Source organism: Pseudorca crassidens, chromosome 4 (genome assembly GCF_039906515.1).
Source record: "Pseudorca crassidens isolate mPseCra1 chromosome 4, mPseCra1.hap1, whole genome shotgun sequence".
Taxonomy (NCBI): Eukaryota; Metazoa; Chordata; class Mammalia; order Artiodactyla; family Delphinidae; genus Pseudorca; species Pseudorca crassidens.
Genome location: NC_090299.1, coordinates 28,040,519 through 28,059,862, shown reverse-complemented (window position 1 = coordinate 28,059,862; position 19,344 = coordinate 28,040,519). Strand labels below are relative to the sequence as shown.

General features: G+C 37.2%; 1 protein-coding gene across 1 annotated transcript in view; it reads left to right on the top strand.

Moving 5' to 3' along the window:
- The window catches only part of FAM241A (family with sequence similarity 241 member A), a 40,401-nt gene extending 21,453 nt beyond the window's left edge, over positions 1-18,948 (top strand). Inside the window, exon 2 of the mRNA XM_067735280.1 lies at positions 13,550-18,948. Coding sequence (XP_067591381.1) covers positions 13,550-13,795 — 246 coding nt within the window. The 3' untranslated portion in view covers positions 13,796-18,948. The remainder of the gene's footprint in view (positions 1-13,549) is intronic.
- The last annotated feature ends 396 nt before the right edge of the window (positions 18,949-19,344 follow it).

Sequence of the window (19,344 nt, the reverse complement as noted above, 5' to 3'; positions counted from 1 at the left end):
AATCATGAGAATAACAACCACCGCCACCCCGAGAGTAGTGGTAGGGGATCAGTATATAGTGTTGCAAAAATATATCTAAAATGTCCAGTTACTGACGAAAAAAATGATGAAACATGGAAAGAAACAGGAAAGTATGATCCATAAGTAGGAAAAAAATCAGACAATAGAAAATGTCTTTGATGGGGCCCAGTGATATACTTAGCAGACAAAGACTTCAAAAGAGCTCTTATAAATATATTCAAAAAACTAAAGGAAACATGCTTAAAGAGTTAAAGTATGATGACAGTGTCTCATCAAATAGAGAATATTAATTAAGAGAAATTGTTTTTCTTTTGAATTAAGTGGAAATTCTGGAGTTGAAAGTACAGTAACCCAAATGAAAATTGAGTGGGCAGAAGATAAAAATCAGTGAACTTGTAGATAGAGCAATATAAACTATGCAATCTGAAGAACAGAGAGAAAAAAGAATGGAAAAAAATGAACAGAGCCTCAGAGAACTGTAGGACATGATTAAACACATCAGCACACAAATAATGGGACTATGAGGAGAGGAGAGAAAGGGACAGAAGAAATATTCTAAGATATATATGGCTGAAAATGTTTCAAACTTAATGAAAAGCATTAAGCTACACATACAAGAAATTTGATGAAATTCAAGGAGGATAAACAGAGTGATCCACATCTAGACACATTATGGTCAAAATGTTGAATAAGAAAGAGAAAATCTTGAAAGCAGCAAAGGAAAAACAAATCACATAAAAGGAAACCCCAGTAAGATCAATAGTTGATTTCTCATCAGAGACTTGGAGGACAGAGGCAATTGGACAACACATTCAAAGCGCTGAAAGTAAAAACCTGTCCACAGTCTTATATCCAGCAAAATTACTTTTCAAAAATAAAGGTAGCGGCTTCCCTGGTGGCGCAGTGGTTGAGAGTCCGCCTGCCGATGCAGGGGACACGGGTTCGTGCCCTGGTCCGGGAGGATCCCACATGCCGCGGAGCGGCTAGGCCCGTGGGCCATGGCTGCTGAGCCTGCGCGTCCGGAGCCTGTGCTCCGTGACGGGAGAGGCCACAACAGTGAGAGGCCCGCGTACCGCAAAAATAATAATAATAATAATAAACGTAAAACACATTCCCAGATAAAAACAGAATTTTTTGCCAGCACACCTGTCTTACAAGAATGATCAAAGGAAATTATAAGGATGAAAGCATCTGATATCAGACACTACTTTGAATCCACACAAAAAAACAAAAAGCACTGGTAAAGGCAATAATGTAGATAATTACAAAGGATAGTATAATCGCACCATCTTCTCTTGACTGATTTAAAAGCAGTTGCATAAAACAATATGTATATATAATTATATTGTTGGGCCTATAACATACTGAAATATAATATATTTGACAATATCAGCACAAAATACAAAGGTGGAAACAAAGTTGTATTGGAGTAAGGAAATGACACCAAATAGTGACTCACATCCACAGGAAGGAATAAAAAGAACCAGAAAGGAAGGTGTTGAGAAGACAGATTGTATACCAGACAACAAACAAGAAAGATTAGAAAACTATAAATGCCTGAGATATTTAGGATTTAAATTCAACAGAACCCACTGATAATTTGGATAATAGGAAATTAGGGAAAAGAAGGTTTTGCAGATCATTCCTGAGTTTCTTACTTGCAGAAATTAAGGATGGATTTTATTCCTGAGAATCTGTTCACTGAATGAAGACCAGTTTTGAGGAGGAAAATCATGGGTTTGGCCTTGGGTGTGTCGAATATTGAAGTATATTCAAGATATCCAAGTGTAAATGTCGAGAAGGAAGTTGAATATATGGGTCTAGAGTGCAGAAGAAAGGTCTGAGCTGGCTATAATACTTAAATAACTGATTTACTGGTGGTAATTGAAACTGTAAAGTTTAGATGAGCTTATTTGGGAAGAGACTATGGAAAGAAAAGAGATAAGGGCTGGGGACTTCCCTGGTGGCACAGTGGTTAGGAATCCACCTGCCAATGCAGGGGACACGGGTTCGAGCCTTGGTCTGGGAAGATCCCACATGCCGCAGAGCAAATAAGCCTGTGCACCACAACAACTGCTCCTGCGCTCTAGAGCCCGCGAGCCACAACTACTGAAGCCCGTGCTCCTAAAGCCCGTGCTCCTAGAGCCCGTGCTCCGCAGCAAGAGAAGCCACCGCAATGAGAAGCCCGTGCACCGCCAGGAAGAGTAGCCCCCGCTCGACGCAACTAGAGAAAGCCCGCGCACAGCAACGAAGACCCAATGCAGCCAAAAAGCAATAAGTAAATAAACAAATAAATTTATTTAAAAAAAAGAGAGAGAGAGATAAGGCCTTAAGACCAGAGGTTAAGGATCAATATTTAATAGCTAGGTTGAGGATGGTGAACCCACAAAGCAGACTGAGAAAGGCATAGCCAGAGGGATGAAAATAGAACAAGTAGAACCAGGAGAATGTAATACCATATAATTCAAAAGAAAAGAAAAAAATGGTTATTAATTCTGCTTAGGGTTTGAATAAAATTAGAACTGAAAAACTCTAATTTTTTTTTTCTTTTTTTTTTGGCCCCGCTGCGTGGCTTGTGGGATCCTAGTTCCCCGACCAGGGATTGAACGTGGGCCCTTGGCAGTGAGAGCGTGGAGTCCTAACCACTGCACCGCCAGGGAGTGCCCCTCCCCCCTGCCACCAAAAGAAACCCTCTAATTTACTGATACGGCAGTTTACTGGTAACCTTTTCAAGAACTGTTTTGGTGGTGTAATAGGAACAGAGGCCACATTGGAGTAAGTTGAGGTCTGACTGGAAGATTGTGGGGAGCAATTCTCCATGGATCTCTTGCATTGAGAACTTTTGTTTAGGACTGTTTTTCAAGGATGTTTGTTAAATGAACAGACTTGGAAGATCAGAATATTGTCTCCTTTTGGAGCAGAGGGCAGATTGTCTGCTACCCAGTGTAATAAAAATGATGTCTCCCTCTGGGACAAACATCAGGCAGATTTGCTTATAGCCCATTGTAAAAGATGAGAGTTCCCTAAGCTCAGAGTTCTTCAGCTGAGACATAAGCCCACTGCATGCAGCATCTACCTGTGCCACTCTGTCACCCTGTGGGACTTAGGAGGTAAAGGGGACCAACATCAACATGAAACTCAGGCTGCTTCCTGTGGCATGAGGAATAAAGTCCTTTGTCTCTGACCGAGGAGGCTTGTGTCTCCTGCCAGTATCCATGAAACCAAGACAGGCTAACTTGTTAACTTGCAAGTAGGATAAAACATCAGCCCCTTCACAGTTCCTGACAAAGATGAAAATATGGAAACAAGCAGAGTGAATTGTTTCAAACAGTTTGGTTATGAAGGAGAAGAAAAGGCAAGGCAGAGCTAGTGGCGTTAAGGAGGAAAAATCTAAGCATGTATAAACACTGATGAGAAGCAGCCAACTGAAAGGGGAAGGTTGAATATATATGAGACAGAGGGATAATGGAAAAGGTATAATATAAGGTAGGAAAGGATGCGAGCCTAAGCATAGGTAAGAGAAATTGGACATAGAAAGAGGAATACGTCCTTATTTCTTTATTTGTAACAAAAGAGAATGAAGAGAAGTTGGATGTAAACTTCGGTAGTTGATACATTTAGTATCACAAAGTTAAGGAAACTCTTCTGACTGCTTCTCTTTTTCCTGAGAAATAGGAGGTCAGGTAATTTGCTGGAGGAGAGGGATAAAGAGAGGAGTAGGAGGCAGTTCAAGATTTTTAAAAGAAGAGATTTGAAACAGCCCTGTGTAGAGAGCAAAAAAAAAAACCCCAAAACAAAAAGAGTAGAGCAGAGAAATGAAGTAGGAATGTACTTGAAGATCTGTTTGGGGTTGTCATAAACTCTTGGCACCCTATGGTGTGACTTTCTCTAGCACCACAGGTACTCAGGTGCAGACATAGAAAATAGTTGTTACTCTAAGATTAGGGTTTCCCCTATTAGACAAAGGAGTTTTATTAAAGTTTTTTAAACTTTGCATCATAGAAATGAAGCTGAATGTGAAAAGTGAAGAAGAGGGCTAGTGGATTGAGAGAAGTTAGAGATGGGACTACAATCCCAGTGAAGTTGAAAAACAGTGGGAGTACAGGTATTCCCTGCTTTCGAAAATTTGCTTTCTGCCACTTCACTTTTATGAAAGACCTACATTAGTTTGTACCTGTTTTCGATAAGCAAAAGAAATCCAAAGAGGATTTTTGCTTTTAAGAAAAAAAGGTGTAAAGCAAAAATAGCATTCAGCATTTGTTTTGTAGCAAGTTAGAGAGGCAGCACACATCCCAAGTAGCTAGAGTGACAACATCAAGCTCCTTCCCCAATAACTACACTCACCATCTCAGCATCAGGCCACCATAGTTTTGAACTGTGTCTGTGAGCATCTGTGCTTTTTCTCATTTTGTTTTGTGTATCCATTAGCAAGACGTGCCCTAAGATAATTGCTTCTTTGCTTTACACCATTTCGGTTTACGAAAGCTTTTATAGGAACACTTTACTTTTGGATAGCAGGGGAAACCTACAGTTGAGTGAACAAGTTGAAAGGAGAAGAGGTTGCAGCAAGAAGATTAAGGAGTTGTTCATTCATTCATTTGTTTCTTCATTCATTTAATAAACCTCAGTTCACAGACTACTATGTGCTATCCAAAAATACTTTTGCTCAGTATGCACATCTTGAAATGTATACCAAAATAAATTTACCTTCCCAGTTATGATTTCCATGGGCTTGGGTTACTGAGGCTGGCTCTGCTTGATAGCTAGGGAAGGTTAACCTAAAGTGGCAAGGAGAAATCAGCATCTTAGTCTTTACTCTGTATTCGTGTTATCTGAATACAATAACCATTTATCCATGTATTCTTACGTAGTTTTTAAACACTTTTAGAAAGTTATATCTAAAAATTTCTACTTGCATAACCCCCATTATTATTTTTAATATTATTAATACATCCTTCATGTTAATTATTGCTAGTAGCAATAAGACCAAATTAATGAGGAAGTTCTTGAGCACTATAGTTAAAAACACAGGCTTCGAAATTAACTAGTAATACTTATTATAATAATTAGATGGCATAATGAATGTAAAGTGCTTAACACAATATCTAGCAGTAGAAAACATTCAGTTAATGGTAGTTATTACTACTTTTTTTTTTTTTTTTTTTTTTTGGCTGCATGGCATGTGGGAACTTAGTTCCCCAACCAGGGATCAAACCCATGCCCTCTGCACTGGGAGCATGGAGTCATAACCACTGGACCACCAGGGAAGTCCCAAACCCTACTTCTGCCTCCAAGTTTCAGGCCCTTTTTTTTGCCTGCACTGCGCAGCATGTGGGACCTTAGTTCCCTGACCAGGGATTGAGCCCGCATGCCCTGCATTGGAAGTGTAGAGTCTTAACCACTGGCCTGCCAGGGAAGTCCCTAATGGTAGCTATTACTACTTTTTATCATCATAATCATCATCATCTATAGTCCGAACTCTTAGTTCCAAGCAACAAAAATTCAACTTTTACTAGGTTTTGCAAAATAGGAATTTACTGGCTCATGTTATTAAAAACAACAACAACAACAACAACAAAAAAAAAAAACAGGTAGATGCCCTAGCTGGATTCAAGTATTCAAACAACATCAACTATGTAATTTCTTGGCTTTACTTTATATTAGCTTCATTCATAGCCAGCTTTCTCCTCATTGTAATAGTGGGTTGGCCAAAAAGTTTGGTTAATGAGTATGTTGTTCAATAAAGTTCTTGGTAAAAATGAAAAATGTGTCTTTTATTTTTACTTAAAACCAAATGAACTTTTTGGCCAACCCAATAAGATGCCCTCCATTTTGCCAGCTAACCAATATCAGCAGGGGGGAAAAAATGTCACTTTTTCAATAGTTGCAGCAAAAGTCTCAGGTAGAGCTTTCATTGGCCTGTCTTGGGTCACATGCTCATTCCTTAACTAATCATATGCCCAAGGAAATGAAATGTTCTGATTGTTCAGGCCTGGAACTGGGGAATGGGCACACATTCAACCAAAACACATGAACCAAGAGTGGGTGGGGGAGGGTTTTCCCAAAGTTAAATCAAGGTGATACCTGCAGAAGAAAGTAGCATAAAAATCAGACAGGCAAAAACAGCAGACTTCCAATACTGCACTCGGGAAAACAGCTGAAAGTGAATCTTAAATTGTCACCCACTCAGTGAAAGCCTGTTTATAGAATGTAGCTTGTACTCTTCTTAAAGTAAATAAGAGGCTCTGCCATACTAATGTGCAGATTGTTCCACAGGTAAGGATGTGCCATAGAAAACATCCCACCTCAACTTCTATATAATGAAATTGTCGTTAACACTTGAAGAGAAATACAACTGAATTTAATTATCACAAGAAAGGTGATCATAAGGTATTAATTGTCTCAGGCAGCATGTTACAATAGAAAGAAAATAGAAGTTAAAATCACAAGACATAAATTCTACCAAAACTGTAGTAATAATATTAGTTACCATATACTGAATGACTGTTGTATCTATTCTAAAAGCTTTTTATCTGCTTCCTCATTTTATTATCACAACCCTATGAGGTAGATATTAATATGCTCCTTTCATACCTGGGGAAACTGAGGGTCAGCGGTTAAGTAATTTGCCTTGTATAAGTGACAGAGAAAGATTTGAATCTGTCCACCTTGCTTCCAAAGCCTATGTTTTTTGTTAATAAGCTGTGTGACTTAACCTCTTATTTCTTGTTTCTGAAGTAAGAGGCTTTGTTTAAATTATCTTTAAGGACCCTTTGCTCTTAATAATCCTATGATTATTTAAGGGTTCACCTTTAATTTCTTTTTTTAAAAATAAATTTATTTATTTATTTTTGGCTGCGTTGAGTCTTCGTTGCTGCACACAGGCTTTCTCTAGTTGCAGCGAGCAGGGGCTACTCTTCATTTCGGTGTACCAGCTTCTCATTGCGGTGGCTTCTCTTGTTGCAGAGCACAGGCTCTAGGCACGCAGGCTTCAGTGGTTGTGGCACGAGGGCTCAGTAGTTGTGGCTCGCAGGCCCTAGAGCGCAGGCTCAGTAGTTGTGGCACATGGGCTTAGTTGCTGTGTGGCCTGTGGGATCTTCCCGGACTAGGGATGGAACCCGTGTCCCCTGCCTTGGCAGGAGGATTCTTAACCACTGCACCACCAGGGAAGTCCCCACCTTTAATTTCTCATCACTAATTTTGCATATTTTTAAAGAAGGGTTTTCAATCAATTATAACACCCCTATGTCATTAATTATGGACAAAAATAATATCACTATTTTGCTGAGAACACTTTTTAATGTGTATGTCATAGTCAGTACTATCATATGATCATGAAGGAAACTGTACATTTGACAAATATTCTTCCATTGGGACCTCACATACAAAGAATAAAATTTGGCAAAGACACAAAGTGACTAATGTTAGAACAGGGGGGAAATGCCATCTGCACTTTGCATTGGTTTATTTTATGTGTGAAGTGTTTGTGTGTGTGTGTTTGGTTGGTTGGTTGGATTTTTGCCTAATTGCAACTCGGCCAAGCCTATCTCCTCATTCTTGCTTGGAGTTTTTTTTTTTTTTTTCTCACATTTGAATCTGAATTCTAATCAATACTGAAAAGGCTATGAAAAATTTGCTAAACTGCTGCAAATAGCTTTACCTTGTTTAAATTTTTATATAAGATGAAAATTAAAGTTTGAGCAAGTTTTGTGCTTGATAAACTCACCTTCAAGTGTAAACTGAAAAAAGATGTAATGCAAAAAAGATACTGATGTTGATTTCACTATGTTAAGTGTACCCTTTCTATGAAAAATGAAAATGTGCTTACATAGCTTGTCTTTTTTCAGAGATCAATATTTCTCTCTGCAGCATTAGACAGCTGCTAGCTATTAATAATATAATAATAACTGGAGGGAGTATAACATAGGGATTAATGGTGTTGTCTCTGGAGTAAGAATGTCTGAGTTCATATCATAGCTCCTTCAGTTACTAAGTATAAGTCAATGGCCAGACATTTAACTCTGCTGCAAGTTAGTTGCCTTATCTGCAGATGGTGAAAATAACAGTGCCTCCCTCACAGCCTGTTGGAAAGACTAAACAAGAGAATACATGCACAACACAGTCCCTGCCATATAGTAAGCACTGAGTGTTAGCTTTTCTACTATACCGTTAACAATAGTACCACCACTACTATTACTCTGAAAATTACACACATCTGAGAGTGAGCCAAGGACTCAAGAACTCATCCGTTCATATTAGCCTCTGCTCTTAAAATGCAGTGGTTTAGGAATTGAACTGAGCATGTGAATTTTAGCTAACAGCTCCCATACCTTATAATCTAAATCTAGAACTTATTTACAAATATTTGAACAAATTCACAACTGTACTCATGGGGAAAATAAAATAATTTATGTTACATGTAAAGTTTGTTTTTATTTTTTGAGTTGTTTTTTACCTGATATGTTATTATAGAATATTTCTATTGTTTATTCAACTAATATTTATTATGAGCCTACAATGGGCCAGGCACAATGCACTATACTAAGTACTCATGTTAGTACTATATGATATGGTTTTTGCCTTGAATGACGTGACCTTTCCTATCAAAGATAGTAAGAATAGATATAAAAAGAAATAATTTTAAAATTAAATATTGTGGTGCACGGAATAACGGTTTCTCCCCACCCCCCCCAAAGATGTCCACATCTTAATCCTTAGTACCTATGAATATGATACCTTACATGGCAAAAGAGATTTTTGTAGATGTGATCAAATTTAAGGACTTTGAGATGGGGAAATGATCCTGGATTATCTAACTGGACTAGACCTAATCACATGAGTTCTTAAAAACAGAGAACCTTCCCCTGCTGTGGTCAGAGGGAAAAGTTAACTACAGAAGGATGGTCTGAGAGCTGCAACATTGCTGGCTTTGAAGACAGAGGAAGGGGAGGAGGAGCCAAGCAATATGGACCTCCTCTAGCAGCTAGAAAAGGTAGAGAAATAGATCCTCTCCTAGAGCCTTCAGAAAGAAACACAATCCTGATGACATAACTTCTAACCTGCAGAACTATAAAGTGATACATTTGTGTTGTTTTAAGCCACTAAATTTGTAGTAATTTTGTATGGCACCAATAGAAAATTAATACAAATACAGTAAATTCTCTCTACCTAAGCTCTGTATGTGGAGAAATAGAATAAGGATCACTTTCCAAAGTTGTATCAGAAGAGCTAGGAAGAATTTTCCCAGAAAACCCACAAAAGTCATCATTCCAAAGTAGATCACATGGCCTTTCCAAAAGCCAGCTTCTAGTGAAGGGAAGGGGATTACTCTTAGACCCATCACCTCTGAAGCTGTAGATGGGATTTTCCTCACATAAAGAATGCAGACTGGATTAAGGTTCGAATAGGAAAGAGGAAAGAGTGAATGGATGCTTATTAATATCCACAACCAAAAAGGACTGCTAATTCCATAAAAATTGATACGTTGTTTTGAGATTACTATAATAAATAATACTTTGGAAAAATGAGACCATCTTTTGTTTGGCAAAAAGTGGAGCAGGTAGAAAACCTATCAAGATATTGCTTTAATGCTTGCCAGACACATGATAAATTCTCTCCATCTATTCAACAAATATTTACTGATACAGAAAATACTGTAATGAGATTAACTGTAATGCCAGTGATTTAAGAATCCTGCCTATTTTCTTTTCCATGTTTTTAAGTGTCTTTCCTCTAGGATTATTCAAACCCCCATCCAGTTCATTGCTGGATATCTTTGATGTTTCCACAGAACTTCATTTGTGAACATATGCCGCTTTTAGGCATTCTTCTAGTGACTTTACTTTTTTCCTCTCCTTTAGATTGCCCAGATTAAGAAGTGCTTCAGTAAAGTGGCAAATTTTTAGTAATTATTTAATCTGGTTGATAGGTATTTAGGGGTTCATTGTACTATTTTCTCTAATTTTGTGTGTTTGAAATTTTTCATATTAAAAAAAGAAGCGGCAGGCTGCCACAGCATGCCTAGGCCAGTCCTTATTAGGCCTTCTACTTCCCTTCTCAGTCCCCCCAGCTGCTCCCAGGATCTGAGATGATATGATTAACTGCTGCCTCCCCACCTGGCCTCTAGGAGTTAACTAAGCATTGCAACACCTGCCTCTTCCCCTGAAAAACCCACAAGCAGTTTGTAAAAGAATTCAAAGAAATCTTCAGAAAGAACCATTTCAGATTAGGGTACTTGCTTTGTACTAAAACCACAAAAATACTGAAAAAGTCTTAAAAAGCTTCAGTAACAACAGAAAACCCCAAAGTACAATAAGTGCATAGATTAAAAGAAATTAGAGGTGGTAAAAAAGAAAAAAAAACTTTAATTAAAAAAAAGAGGCCAAAAATGATACCAGCAATGCTAGACACTGGAGTAGAAGAGAGAGTTGAGGGACCAGAAGAATTACAAACTAAATCAAGAACTGTTCAAGTTCTGTCCTAAAGAAAAGAAAGCCTTAATCTCAGGAAAGAACAAGATTTTTGTTTTTCTTTTTTAATATAGTATATTATCATGGAACACATAGAAAAGTATGAGAAGCTGAGAAACATAAAATTGATTACAGCACATCAGTGAAGGAAAAGATAACTTAGAAGTTAAAATACAAAAAATAAGGAAGGGTTAACAAATTATAATTCAAGAGGGTATTATCAGTATCAAAAGGGGTTCATATAAATCCCATTTTATGGATTAGAAAACTGAAGCTCAGGAAAATGAAGTAACTTGGTCAAGGTCATTCACTTGAAGTGTTGGGAGACTAAATCTGAACTCTCCAGATATCTCTACAACATTTGGTTTTTCTCTTTTTTTGGTGGAAATGGAAATCCAAAAGTGATTTATTAAATTATATGTACTTGTTAACTCAAAAATAATTCTGGCTTAAACTTAAAATATAGACTTAACAGTGATGCCCCTTTGAGTCTCATTTTTCCACAACACCAATGACACTGTGTGCTACACAAATTACTGTTATATGGGAAAACACCACCTTAAAATCATATTGAAAATCATTTTTTCTGACTATGGCGAATAAAGTTAGATTTTTTCACTCTCTTTCCTTAAACTGTATATGTAGAACAGAAAATAAGGCATTTTTTTAAACGAAAAAATATTTTTAGTTATTTACGTACTGATTACTGAAATGGTTAAGCTTTGGTTTCTACTAAAGGAATCTAAGTTTGATTCATGTGTTTGAAGAGTGCCTCAAGTTAAGATAATTAACTATTTTTGGCATAGACAGCAAAATTAATGGCATTTAATACTTACCTGTTATTATGTGAAACCCTATACCTAAAGTCTTCTTTTTACACATGAGTAATTTTCTACCTTGCACCTACTATGAGCAAGTATATGTTCAATAAATAATTACTGATTTGAATCATCACTCCTAAAAGAAATTAGGTTTAATAAATTATAATTACAACTATGTCATCTACATGACAGTTTTTCTTTTGTGACTGCATTAGGGGCTAGTGAAGAGAGGGAAACTATACCAATTATTTTAACAAAGATAATCTAATATAAAGAATTGTTGGAAACAACCTAAGTGTCCATCATCGGATGAATGGATAAAGAAGATGTGGCACATATGTACAACGGAATATTACTCAGCCATAAAAAGAAACGAAATTGAGCTATTTGTAATGAGGTGGATGGACGTAGAGTCTGTCATACAGAGTGAAGTAAGTCAGAAAGAGAAAGACAAATACTGTATGCTAACACATATATATGGAATTTAAGAGAAAAAAATGTCATGAAGAACCTAGGGGTAAGACAGGAATAAAGACACAGACCTACTAGAGAATGGACTTGAGGATATGGGGAGGGGGAAGGGTAAGCTGTGACAAAGCGAGAGAGTGGAATGGACATACATACAGTACCAAACGTAAAATAGATAGCTAGTGGGAAGCAGCCGCATAGCACAGGGAGATCAGCTCAGTGCTTTGTGACCGCCTAGAGGGGTGGGATAGGGAGGGTGGGAGGGAGGGAGACGCAAGAGGGAAGAGATATGGGAACATATGTATAACTGATTCACTTTGTTATAAAGCAGAAACTAACACACCATTGTAAACCAATTATACTCCAATAAAAATGTAAAAAAGAATTGTTAAGTAGGCATTGAAGAATAGAAAAGGCAAAAACATTAAGGCAGTGATATTCAAAAGATGGTAAAAAGACAGCATCATAAGCATCCCCTGGAACTTGCTAGAAGTACAAATTCTCAGACTCCAAACCCCACTCATGGCTTACTAAATCAGAAACCCTGGCAGTGGGCCAGCAGTCCATGCTTTAAAAGCCCTCCAAGGGATCGTAACTTATACTAAATTTTAAAAACCACTGCACTAAAGTAGGCTAGAGGGCCACAGACAGTAACAGCAGGAAGCAGCAACCACTCCTGGGCCTGAGGGAGTAAAGAAGAGAGGTAGAATACTAAAACTGAGAAGACTGGGGACAGCCCCATCCCATGCAGCTGAAACTCAGACCTCCAAGAACTGATCACTGCTCACCTGGTGCTGGTGTTTCTGAGCTCAAAGGAGAGACACCATAGGCCTTGGGAACCAGATATCTGAGGAAAAGGAACCCACAAGTTTGATCTGGTGTCTCAAGAAGGCACATTGAGATTGGTTCTGCAAGTGTTGGGAAGCCACTAAATTGAGATCAGTGGCTGCTACCGGAAGGACCTACTACTGCCAGAGTGAACTATGACTAGAGACTGACAGGATCAAGAAACCCATGAGAGGCAAACAAGGAAAGAGCAAATCCCTTCCTCCTCCAGCTGTGCAGTGTCTCTCTAGTTCCTCTACTGGCAGAGCCTAACAGGGAGACAGATTGTTTCCAGAATTCCAAAGGGTGGGATTGAAGCTGAGAGATAGTAGCTTAATTAACTGACATAAAGACCATAATTGTAGTAAGACTGAGAGGTAATAGAAATAGTACTTAATTTTTGGTATCTATAATTGGGTACAGATGGACATTTTCTAGGCGACTGATATCTAGGTAGATTTTTGGGCTTATATTACAAAATGATTCCTATTTGGAGACTATATGTTTCTCCTGATGAGATTAATAAGAAACATTTAGGACATCTATAGAATCTGGACAGGAAACTACGCAAGGACCTACACTGAAGTGTTCTTAGCTCCCCAGCTAAAACTGAAAGATCACAGCTGTAATAGCTGAGGATGGCTCAATAGTAGCAGCAAGCCCTGCTCCAGTCAGCTGAGGCTGGGTTCCTTAAAGTCTTAGTGTCAAAGGAATGGACTAAAAAAGAGGCTTATTTACCAGGACAGAGCAATCAGAGCCTGCCTCTGTTTTTGATGACAATCAAAAGGAACATCCCCAAGTGTTATTGAATAATTATCAGAAGTGTGCCCAGTACATACTTTGGAAGATAAAGAAGAACTGTGAGATAGTCATTATTCTTAAAGACCTTCACCTATTTCTCATTTTATGTTTATGTTTTGTTTTGTCTTGTTCTGTTTTTTTAAGGATATTGAAGAATCACAAAACCCCACTGGCGAGCCTGTTGGAGATGACTACAAAAAGATGGGAACACTTTTTGGTGAACTGAACAAAAACCTCATCAACATGGGCTTTACAAGGATGTATTTTGGAGACCAAATTGTAGAACCAGTAATAGTCATTTTCTTTTGGCTTATGCTGTGGTTCCTTGGCCTACCAGCCCTTGGACTAGTTGCTATTCTTTGCCTTGTCATTATTTATGTGCAACAGTAAAATATGGCCGAATGAACTACTGACATTTGGCAGCCATATATATAATTAGTGAAGTTATGTATTTCACCACATAAAGGCTGAAAATTTTGCCTTGTTTCAAATTGTGTGCTGTTTTGTAATTAAATTTATAAGTTGATGTTGTTATAAAATTAAACTCAACTCGATTATAACAGGGTTGAATATATATTTTGTAGCTTATTCATAACTCTTGTTTAACTACTGTGATCTGTGCCCACTTTTAAACACTCCTATTCCCATGCCAAATCTTGAATAACACCAAAAAGTGAGCAGGGAATGTTCCCCTGTTCACTCTTCTAAATGTTCTAAAACATTTTAGAAGAAAAAGGATGAAACAAGCAGCTAAAAATAAGTTGTAATTGGAGAACTGCTCCCCACCTACCCCCACCAAATAAACCCATATTATCTGGGAAATAATTTGAACTTCCATTGTCCCTGCTTAGCCCAAACCAATATAAATGATAACTTCTATATACTAACTTAATATTTTGATGAAAATCAGTAAAGCTAGCACATTTTCTAAAGATTGAAAAGAAATATATTTATTATTGCTGGGGAAACTTCCCAAGTTAAATGTAACTTTTTTATAATGTAATATTTGGGCTTAGAATCACTTCAGTATGTCATTTGGAGTTTTAGACAGTTTTGGTGCTAAGTACTTTTTGTGAATTTTTAAAGTCTCATAAGCCAGGTTCATAGTTGGCTGTACCCCATGGTAATGAATATTTTCTTGTATCTAACCAGTTGTGTATTTTTTTCCTAGAGAGGCATTTTCAGTGTATTTTTTTCAGAAATTTATATTTTTTAGTTCTTTTATAGCAATTATTCTATGATTTTAAAAATCTATTTCCTATCTTGACATGGATATTTTTCCCCAAAAAATTGATTTGTATTATGGCTGAAATTATTTACTATTTCTTTAAAAAAAAAATCATCTCATTTTCTTTGATATCTGTACTAGAAAGTACAGTATTACAGTATAAAACCAAATGCTTAAATTTGGAACTCAGCAGCCAATTGTATAATATTCCTCTAAGGCTAAAGCCAAGATAGTAATTGGCCAGGCATGTTATTAATGTGTCTTAATTCAGCACTTTGGGGTTTTATATTGAAATAAGCATTTCTTTCAATATACTTAGAAAATGAAAATGGCTTACTGATATTTTGGATTTTGTTAGAGAATCTAAAATCTTTACACTTTCATCTGAAAGACTTTCTATGTAGACAAACGATAGGTAGTTAAGATAATTATCTAGACATTTAAGTTAAATAGAGGAAAAATGGAACAATGGAGCATTTTTATCTTTGGCAGGGCAATAACTAAAGTGTGTAATGTGTTTACTATTCTACTTTATAAAGTTTTTATCCAATCCTAGTTTTAAAATTTATTCTATAAGTTCTCAGTGTCTTCCATTCCGAAGCAGAAAAATGATGAAAATGTTCAATTTAGATTTCTAAAATTAGATCATCCTGAACCAACAATACCAGTCAGAGGGCACTAAAAAGTATTGTGCATTTGTATAAATACAGAACTTTTGAAGTTTGACTTAAAAAAAAGACTTTGTACTATATTATTGTGTTTTTATTGGATTTGTAATATTTTTATAGAATATTTTATAGAACCTGGCATAAGTGCGAGTTATTTGAAAAGGTGTCTTTATTTGTGTCCAGTAGAATTGAGAGGTTTTTAATAGAAGTCATGAGATTTTGTATATCTGCATTCAATATTAAAAAGTGTATTCTTTTCTAATACTACTAAGAATTTTAATTTCCTTTTGGAATGTAAAAAGATATAGTATGCATAATAAAAGCTCTGGTTCCACCAGTGCCTAATATTGACAATATTTTAAAAGTAAGTTTTAATTGTAATTATTTAGTATACGGTCAAATACTATGCATCTACACACTGCTGTTAATAGAATATATATTAAATTCTATAAAGAAATGAGATATTTTGCTGCTATTCTTTTGGCATATATTATTAGAGCAGTATACCATCAAATTATTTGCTTTTATAGGGAAAAAACAAACTTTGCTCATTTGATGGAAATAAAATATTTTCTCTTATGAAATATAATAGAATGCAAATTATACTGATATCTTGAAATGAAAAGAAACTGGTCATTTCTTTGCTTCATGATATAAGGCAGGGGTCCCCAACCCATGGGCCACAGACCGGTACAGTCGGGGGCCTGTTAGGAACAGCAGGAGGCGAGCAGCGGGCGAGCGAGCGAAGCTTCGTCTGCCGCGACGCACTACCGCCTGAACCATCGCTCACATTACCGCCTGAACCATTGCCACCCGCCTCACCCTGTCCATGGAAGAAAAGGCTTTCACAAAACCGGTCTCTGGCGCCAAAAAGGTTGGGGACCACTGGTATAAGGAATTTGTTCAAAAATGGTTCTCAGGGACTTCTCTGGTGGTCCAGTGGTTAAGACTCCGTGCTTCCACTGCAGGGGGCCCAGGTTCAATCCCACATGACGCGCAATGAGGCCAAAAAAAAGTGAGGGGGAGGAGAAAAAATGACTCTCCATCATTTCAATCTCAGATACGAGCCAGTTTTAGAAACCAGTACTGCTATGAATAAAGAGATAAAAGTTACAAGGCTGCATTACTAGATTAGTGTATATATCACTCATACCACCAGCCCTCGATTCAAAGGGAAACGGTCAAGACCTACAAGTAAACTGACTATAGTTGAATAAATCAATTTTCATTAAGGGAAAAACTCAGTTTTGTAGAATTCAGTTGTCTCATATGTTAAGCTGTCATATACAAGGCATTCTTCCGTTCCTAGGCACCAGTCAGATCATTCTTGGTCCAGTAGTGTGCTGGAGCCAGCATTCACTGGCTTGCAAGAGCCAGCTGCATACATTTTATCCCTACTCTGCCTTTAGTGACATCAAGTTGGTGGCTTGTCATTGAGTATGGGGGCAGTATTTACACTATAAAAACTGGCAAACACAACAAATCAGGGCTCTTTTTTCCCAGCAAGCCAGTTGTTAAACATATGCCAGCACATCACTGATTAGCCACTCTAGAGGCCCCATTTCCATTTCTACTCCTACAAATATAAAGGAAGCATATTAAGGGAAATCCCCATGGACCCATCCAGAAACTGTATTTGAATCTTTTCCATGTGGGAACTATGGACCATGGGTGTCTTCTGACCACATATATCTCTGTTTAATCACATTTTGATCAGAGAAAATCTCTCCGGGCTATCACTAATCTGCAAATCCATTAAAGACTATCCAGATGATCAGGAAATAAGAAACAGTTACAGAACTGATAGAGGGCAAATTACAGCCTAAGTAAAGGTCTGTTGTAAAGTATTAACCTCAAAATAATCAAAGCTAGGTATTGAGCAATAAAGGACTGTTTGTTTGGTTTGTGATTATTTTGAGTTATTTTACAAAAGTTTATTGATTTCACTTTATTTTAAATGTTTTCATTGCAAACTAATGGCTTTACAAGGTCAAAGAAGAGAAAAAAATCAAATAAGACTTTCATACCTATTAGGACTTCTAGTACTGGACTTGACCAAGGAGAATATAAACTAATGTACGAATTACGGCTTCGTATTATTGCTGGACTTAAGTGTATTTTGTAAGTCATATTTCTCTGCCCAACCCTTAATTTTTGGTGTTTTGACGGTTCTCTCATCTCTCTACACCTTGCCCTGGGCAGTATCACCACTCCCATGGCTTCAGTTACCATTTCATACTAACAGCTCTCCAGTCTACATCTCCAGTTCAGAGAGTTCCATACAGAATATAAGATTCATACATTCAGTTGCTTGTCCAACATTTGTACTTGCTTAGCCCTTAGTACCCCAAATTTAATATGTCCAAAAAGGAACTCAACATCTTTCTCCCAAACTTTTTCCTCTTCCTGTTTCCAGTCTCAGCAAATGACAAAATCCCCTCCTACACTGCCCACATTGTAACCAGTCACCAAGCCCTGCTCTTTTACTTCCTAAAAGTATCTTTAACCTTTCCACTTCTCTCCATTCCCAGTATCACTTAGTCCATGCCATCATCCATAGATTGCTATCTCAGAATCCTCATTGGTCTCCTGCCTTCGTTTTTCCACTTTATAATCAGAATAATCTTTCTAAAATGTGACTCTAATCTCCTTGGCCTAAATCTCTTCAATGGCTTCCTGTTACCATTATGATAAAATCCTTACTCCTTAATATGTTTTACAAGGTCCTTCATGAACTGGTTCTTACAGACCTCACCTCTCTATACTTCCACTTTCTCTTTCCAAGATTCACTATTTTGTTTTCAGTTGAGTGATGTGTTTCTCCCTTCCATGACTCTGTGCATACTTTACCTTCTTTCTTTAACTCCTCCCTACCAAACTGACCAACATATCCACGACTGTAAGGCCGCAATTTAGACATCGCGTCCCCAGGGCAAACTTCTCTGACTCTTTTAAATCCAGTTTTGGTACTTCACGTGCTTTCAGAGAACCCTGTATTTCCCCTATCAGCATTTATCATGCTATTGACATATTGTAAAAGCTTATGGTCAGCTTCTTCCATTAAACAATAGGCTTCATACCGCAGAAAACATGTCTCTCGTGTTCATAACTGCACTGTCTAACACTGCCTGGCATACAGTATGTGTTCAAAATCTTTGTCAAATGAATAAATCACCTTCATTTATTCATGCTCTCCCCAGAGTACATTAACAGAAGATCTAGAGTTGGTTGTACTTTAGAGTTTTTTGACTCCAAAAATGTACTTATTGTGCATAGAGTGATTGATGTATATGTTATCATTTATAAAGTTTATTCGCTTTTGATGGAAGAATATTGCTGTTATTTGCATACATATACAGTATTGCTACTATATGCTTGCCTTTTTTAGGAGAAAATGTATTTTCAGTGCTGTGCTTGGTGGAATCACTGTTTCTCCAAAATGCATAGGGTCACTCATGTTACCTGAGTAACATATAAAAAATATTTCATATTTTTCCAGTATTTTTCAATAGACCTTTATTTACTAAACTTTAATTTTCTAAAACTCTCAGAATTGTAAGCAGGAATTCTCAAGTATGTAAGCTTGGTATTTTGGGCTCCAGAATAAATACTTTGTTATTCTTTCTAATAAATAATACTCTTTCACACCCCTGCATTCTGAGTCTCCCTTCTGACTCCTTATATTGTGTTCTACTTGTCAGTTAACTGCTGCCACATCAAGTTTGGAAATTGTCACCTGAGAGTGAAAACAGCTTATTTTCCTCATCCATATTGCTGGAGCAGAAAGCCAAGGCCTGATATGTGTATAGCTTCCCAGGCAATAGAGTAGTGGGAAAATCTAGATCAATAACAACCAAATTGTATTTCTTCTTTCTGTTGACTACTGTGTAAATTAGAATTATTGAATGAGCTTAGCAGGAGCCTGCTAAGATTCAGAACTTGGTCATTCGTATGCTTATTAAATTTGAATTGTTATCTTTTCAGCAGCTAAAGTTTTTTGTTTTTTTTTTTTTGAGGGGAGCCGAGTTCAAAGGTGGGACCAC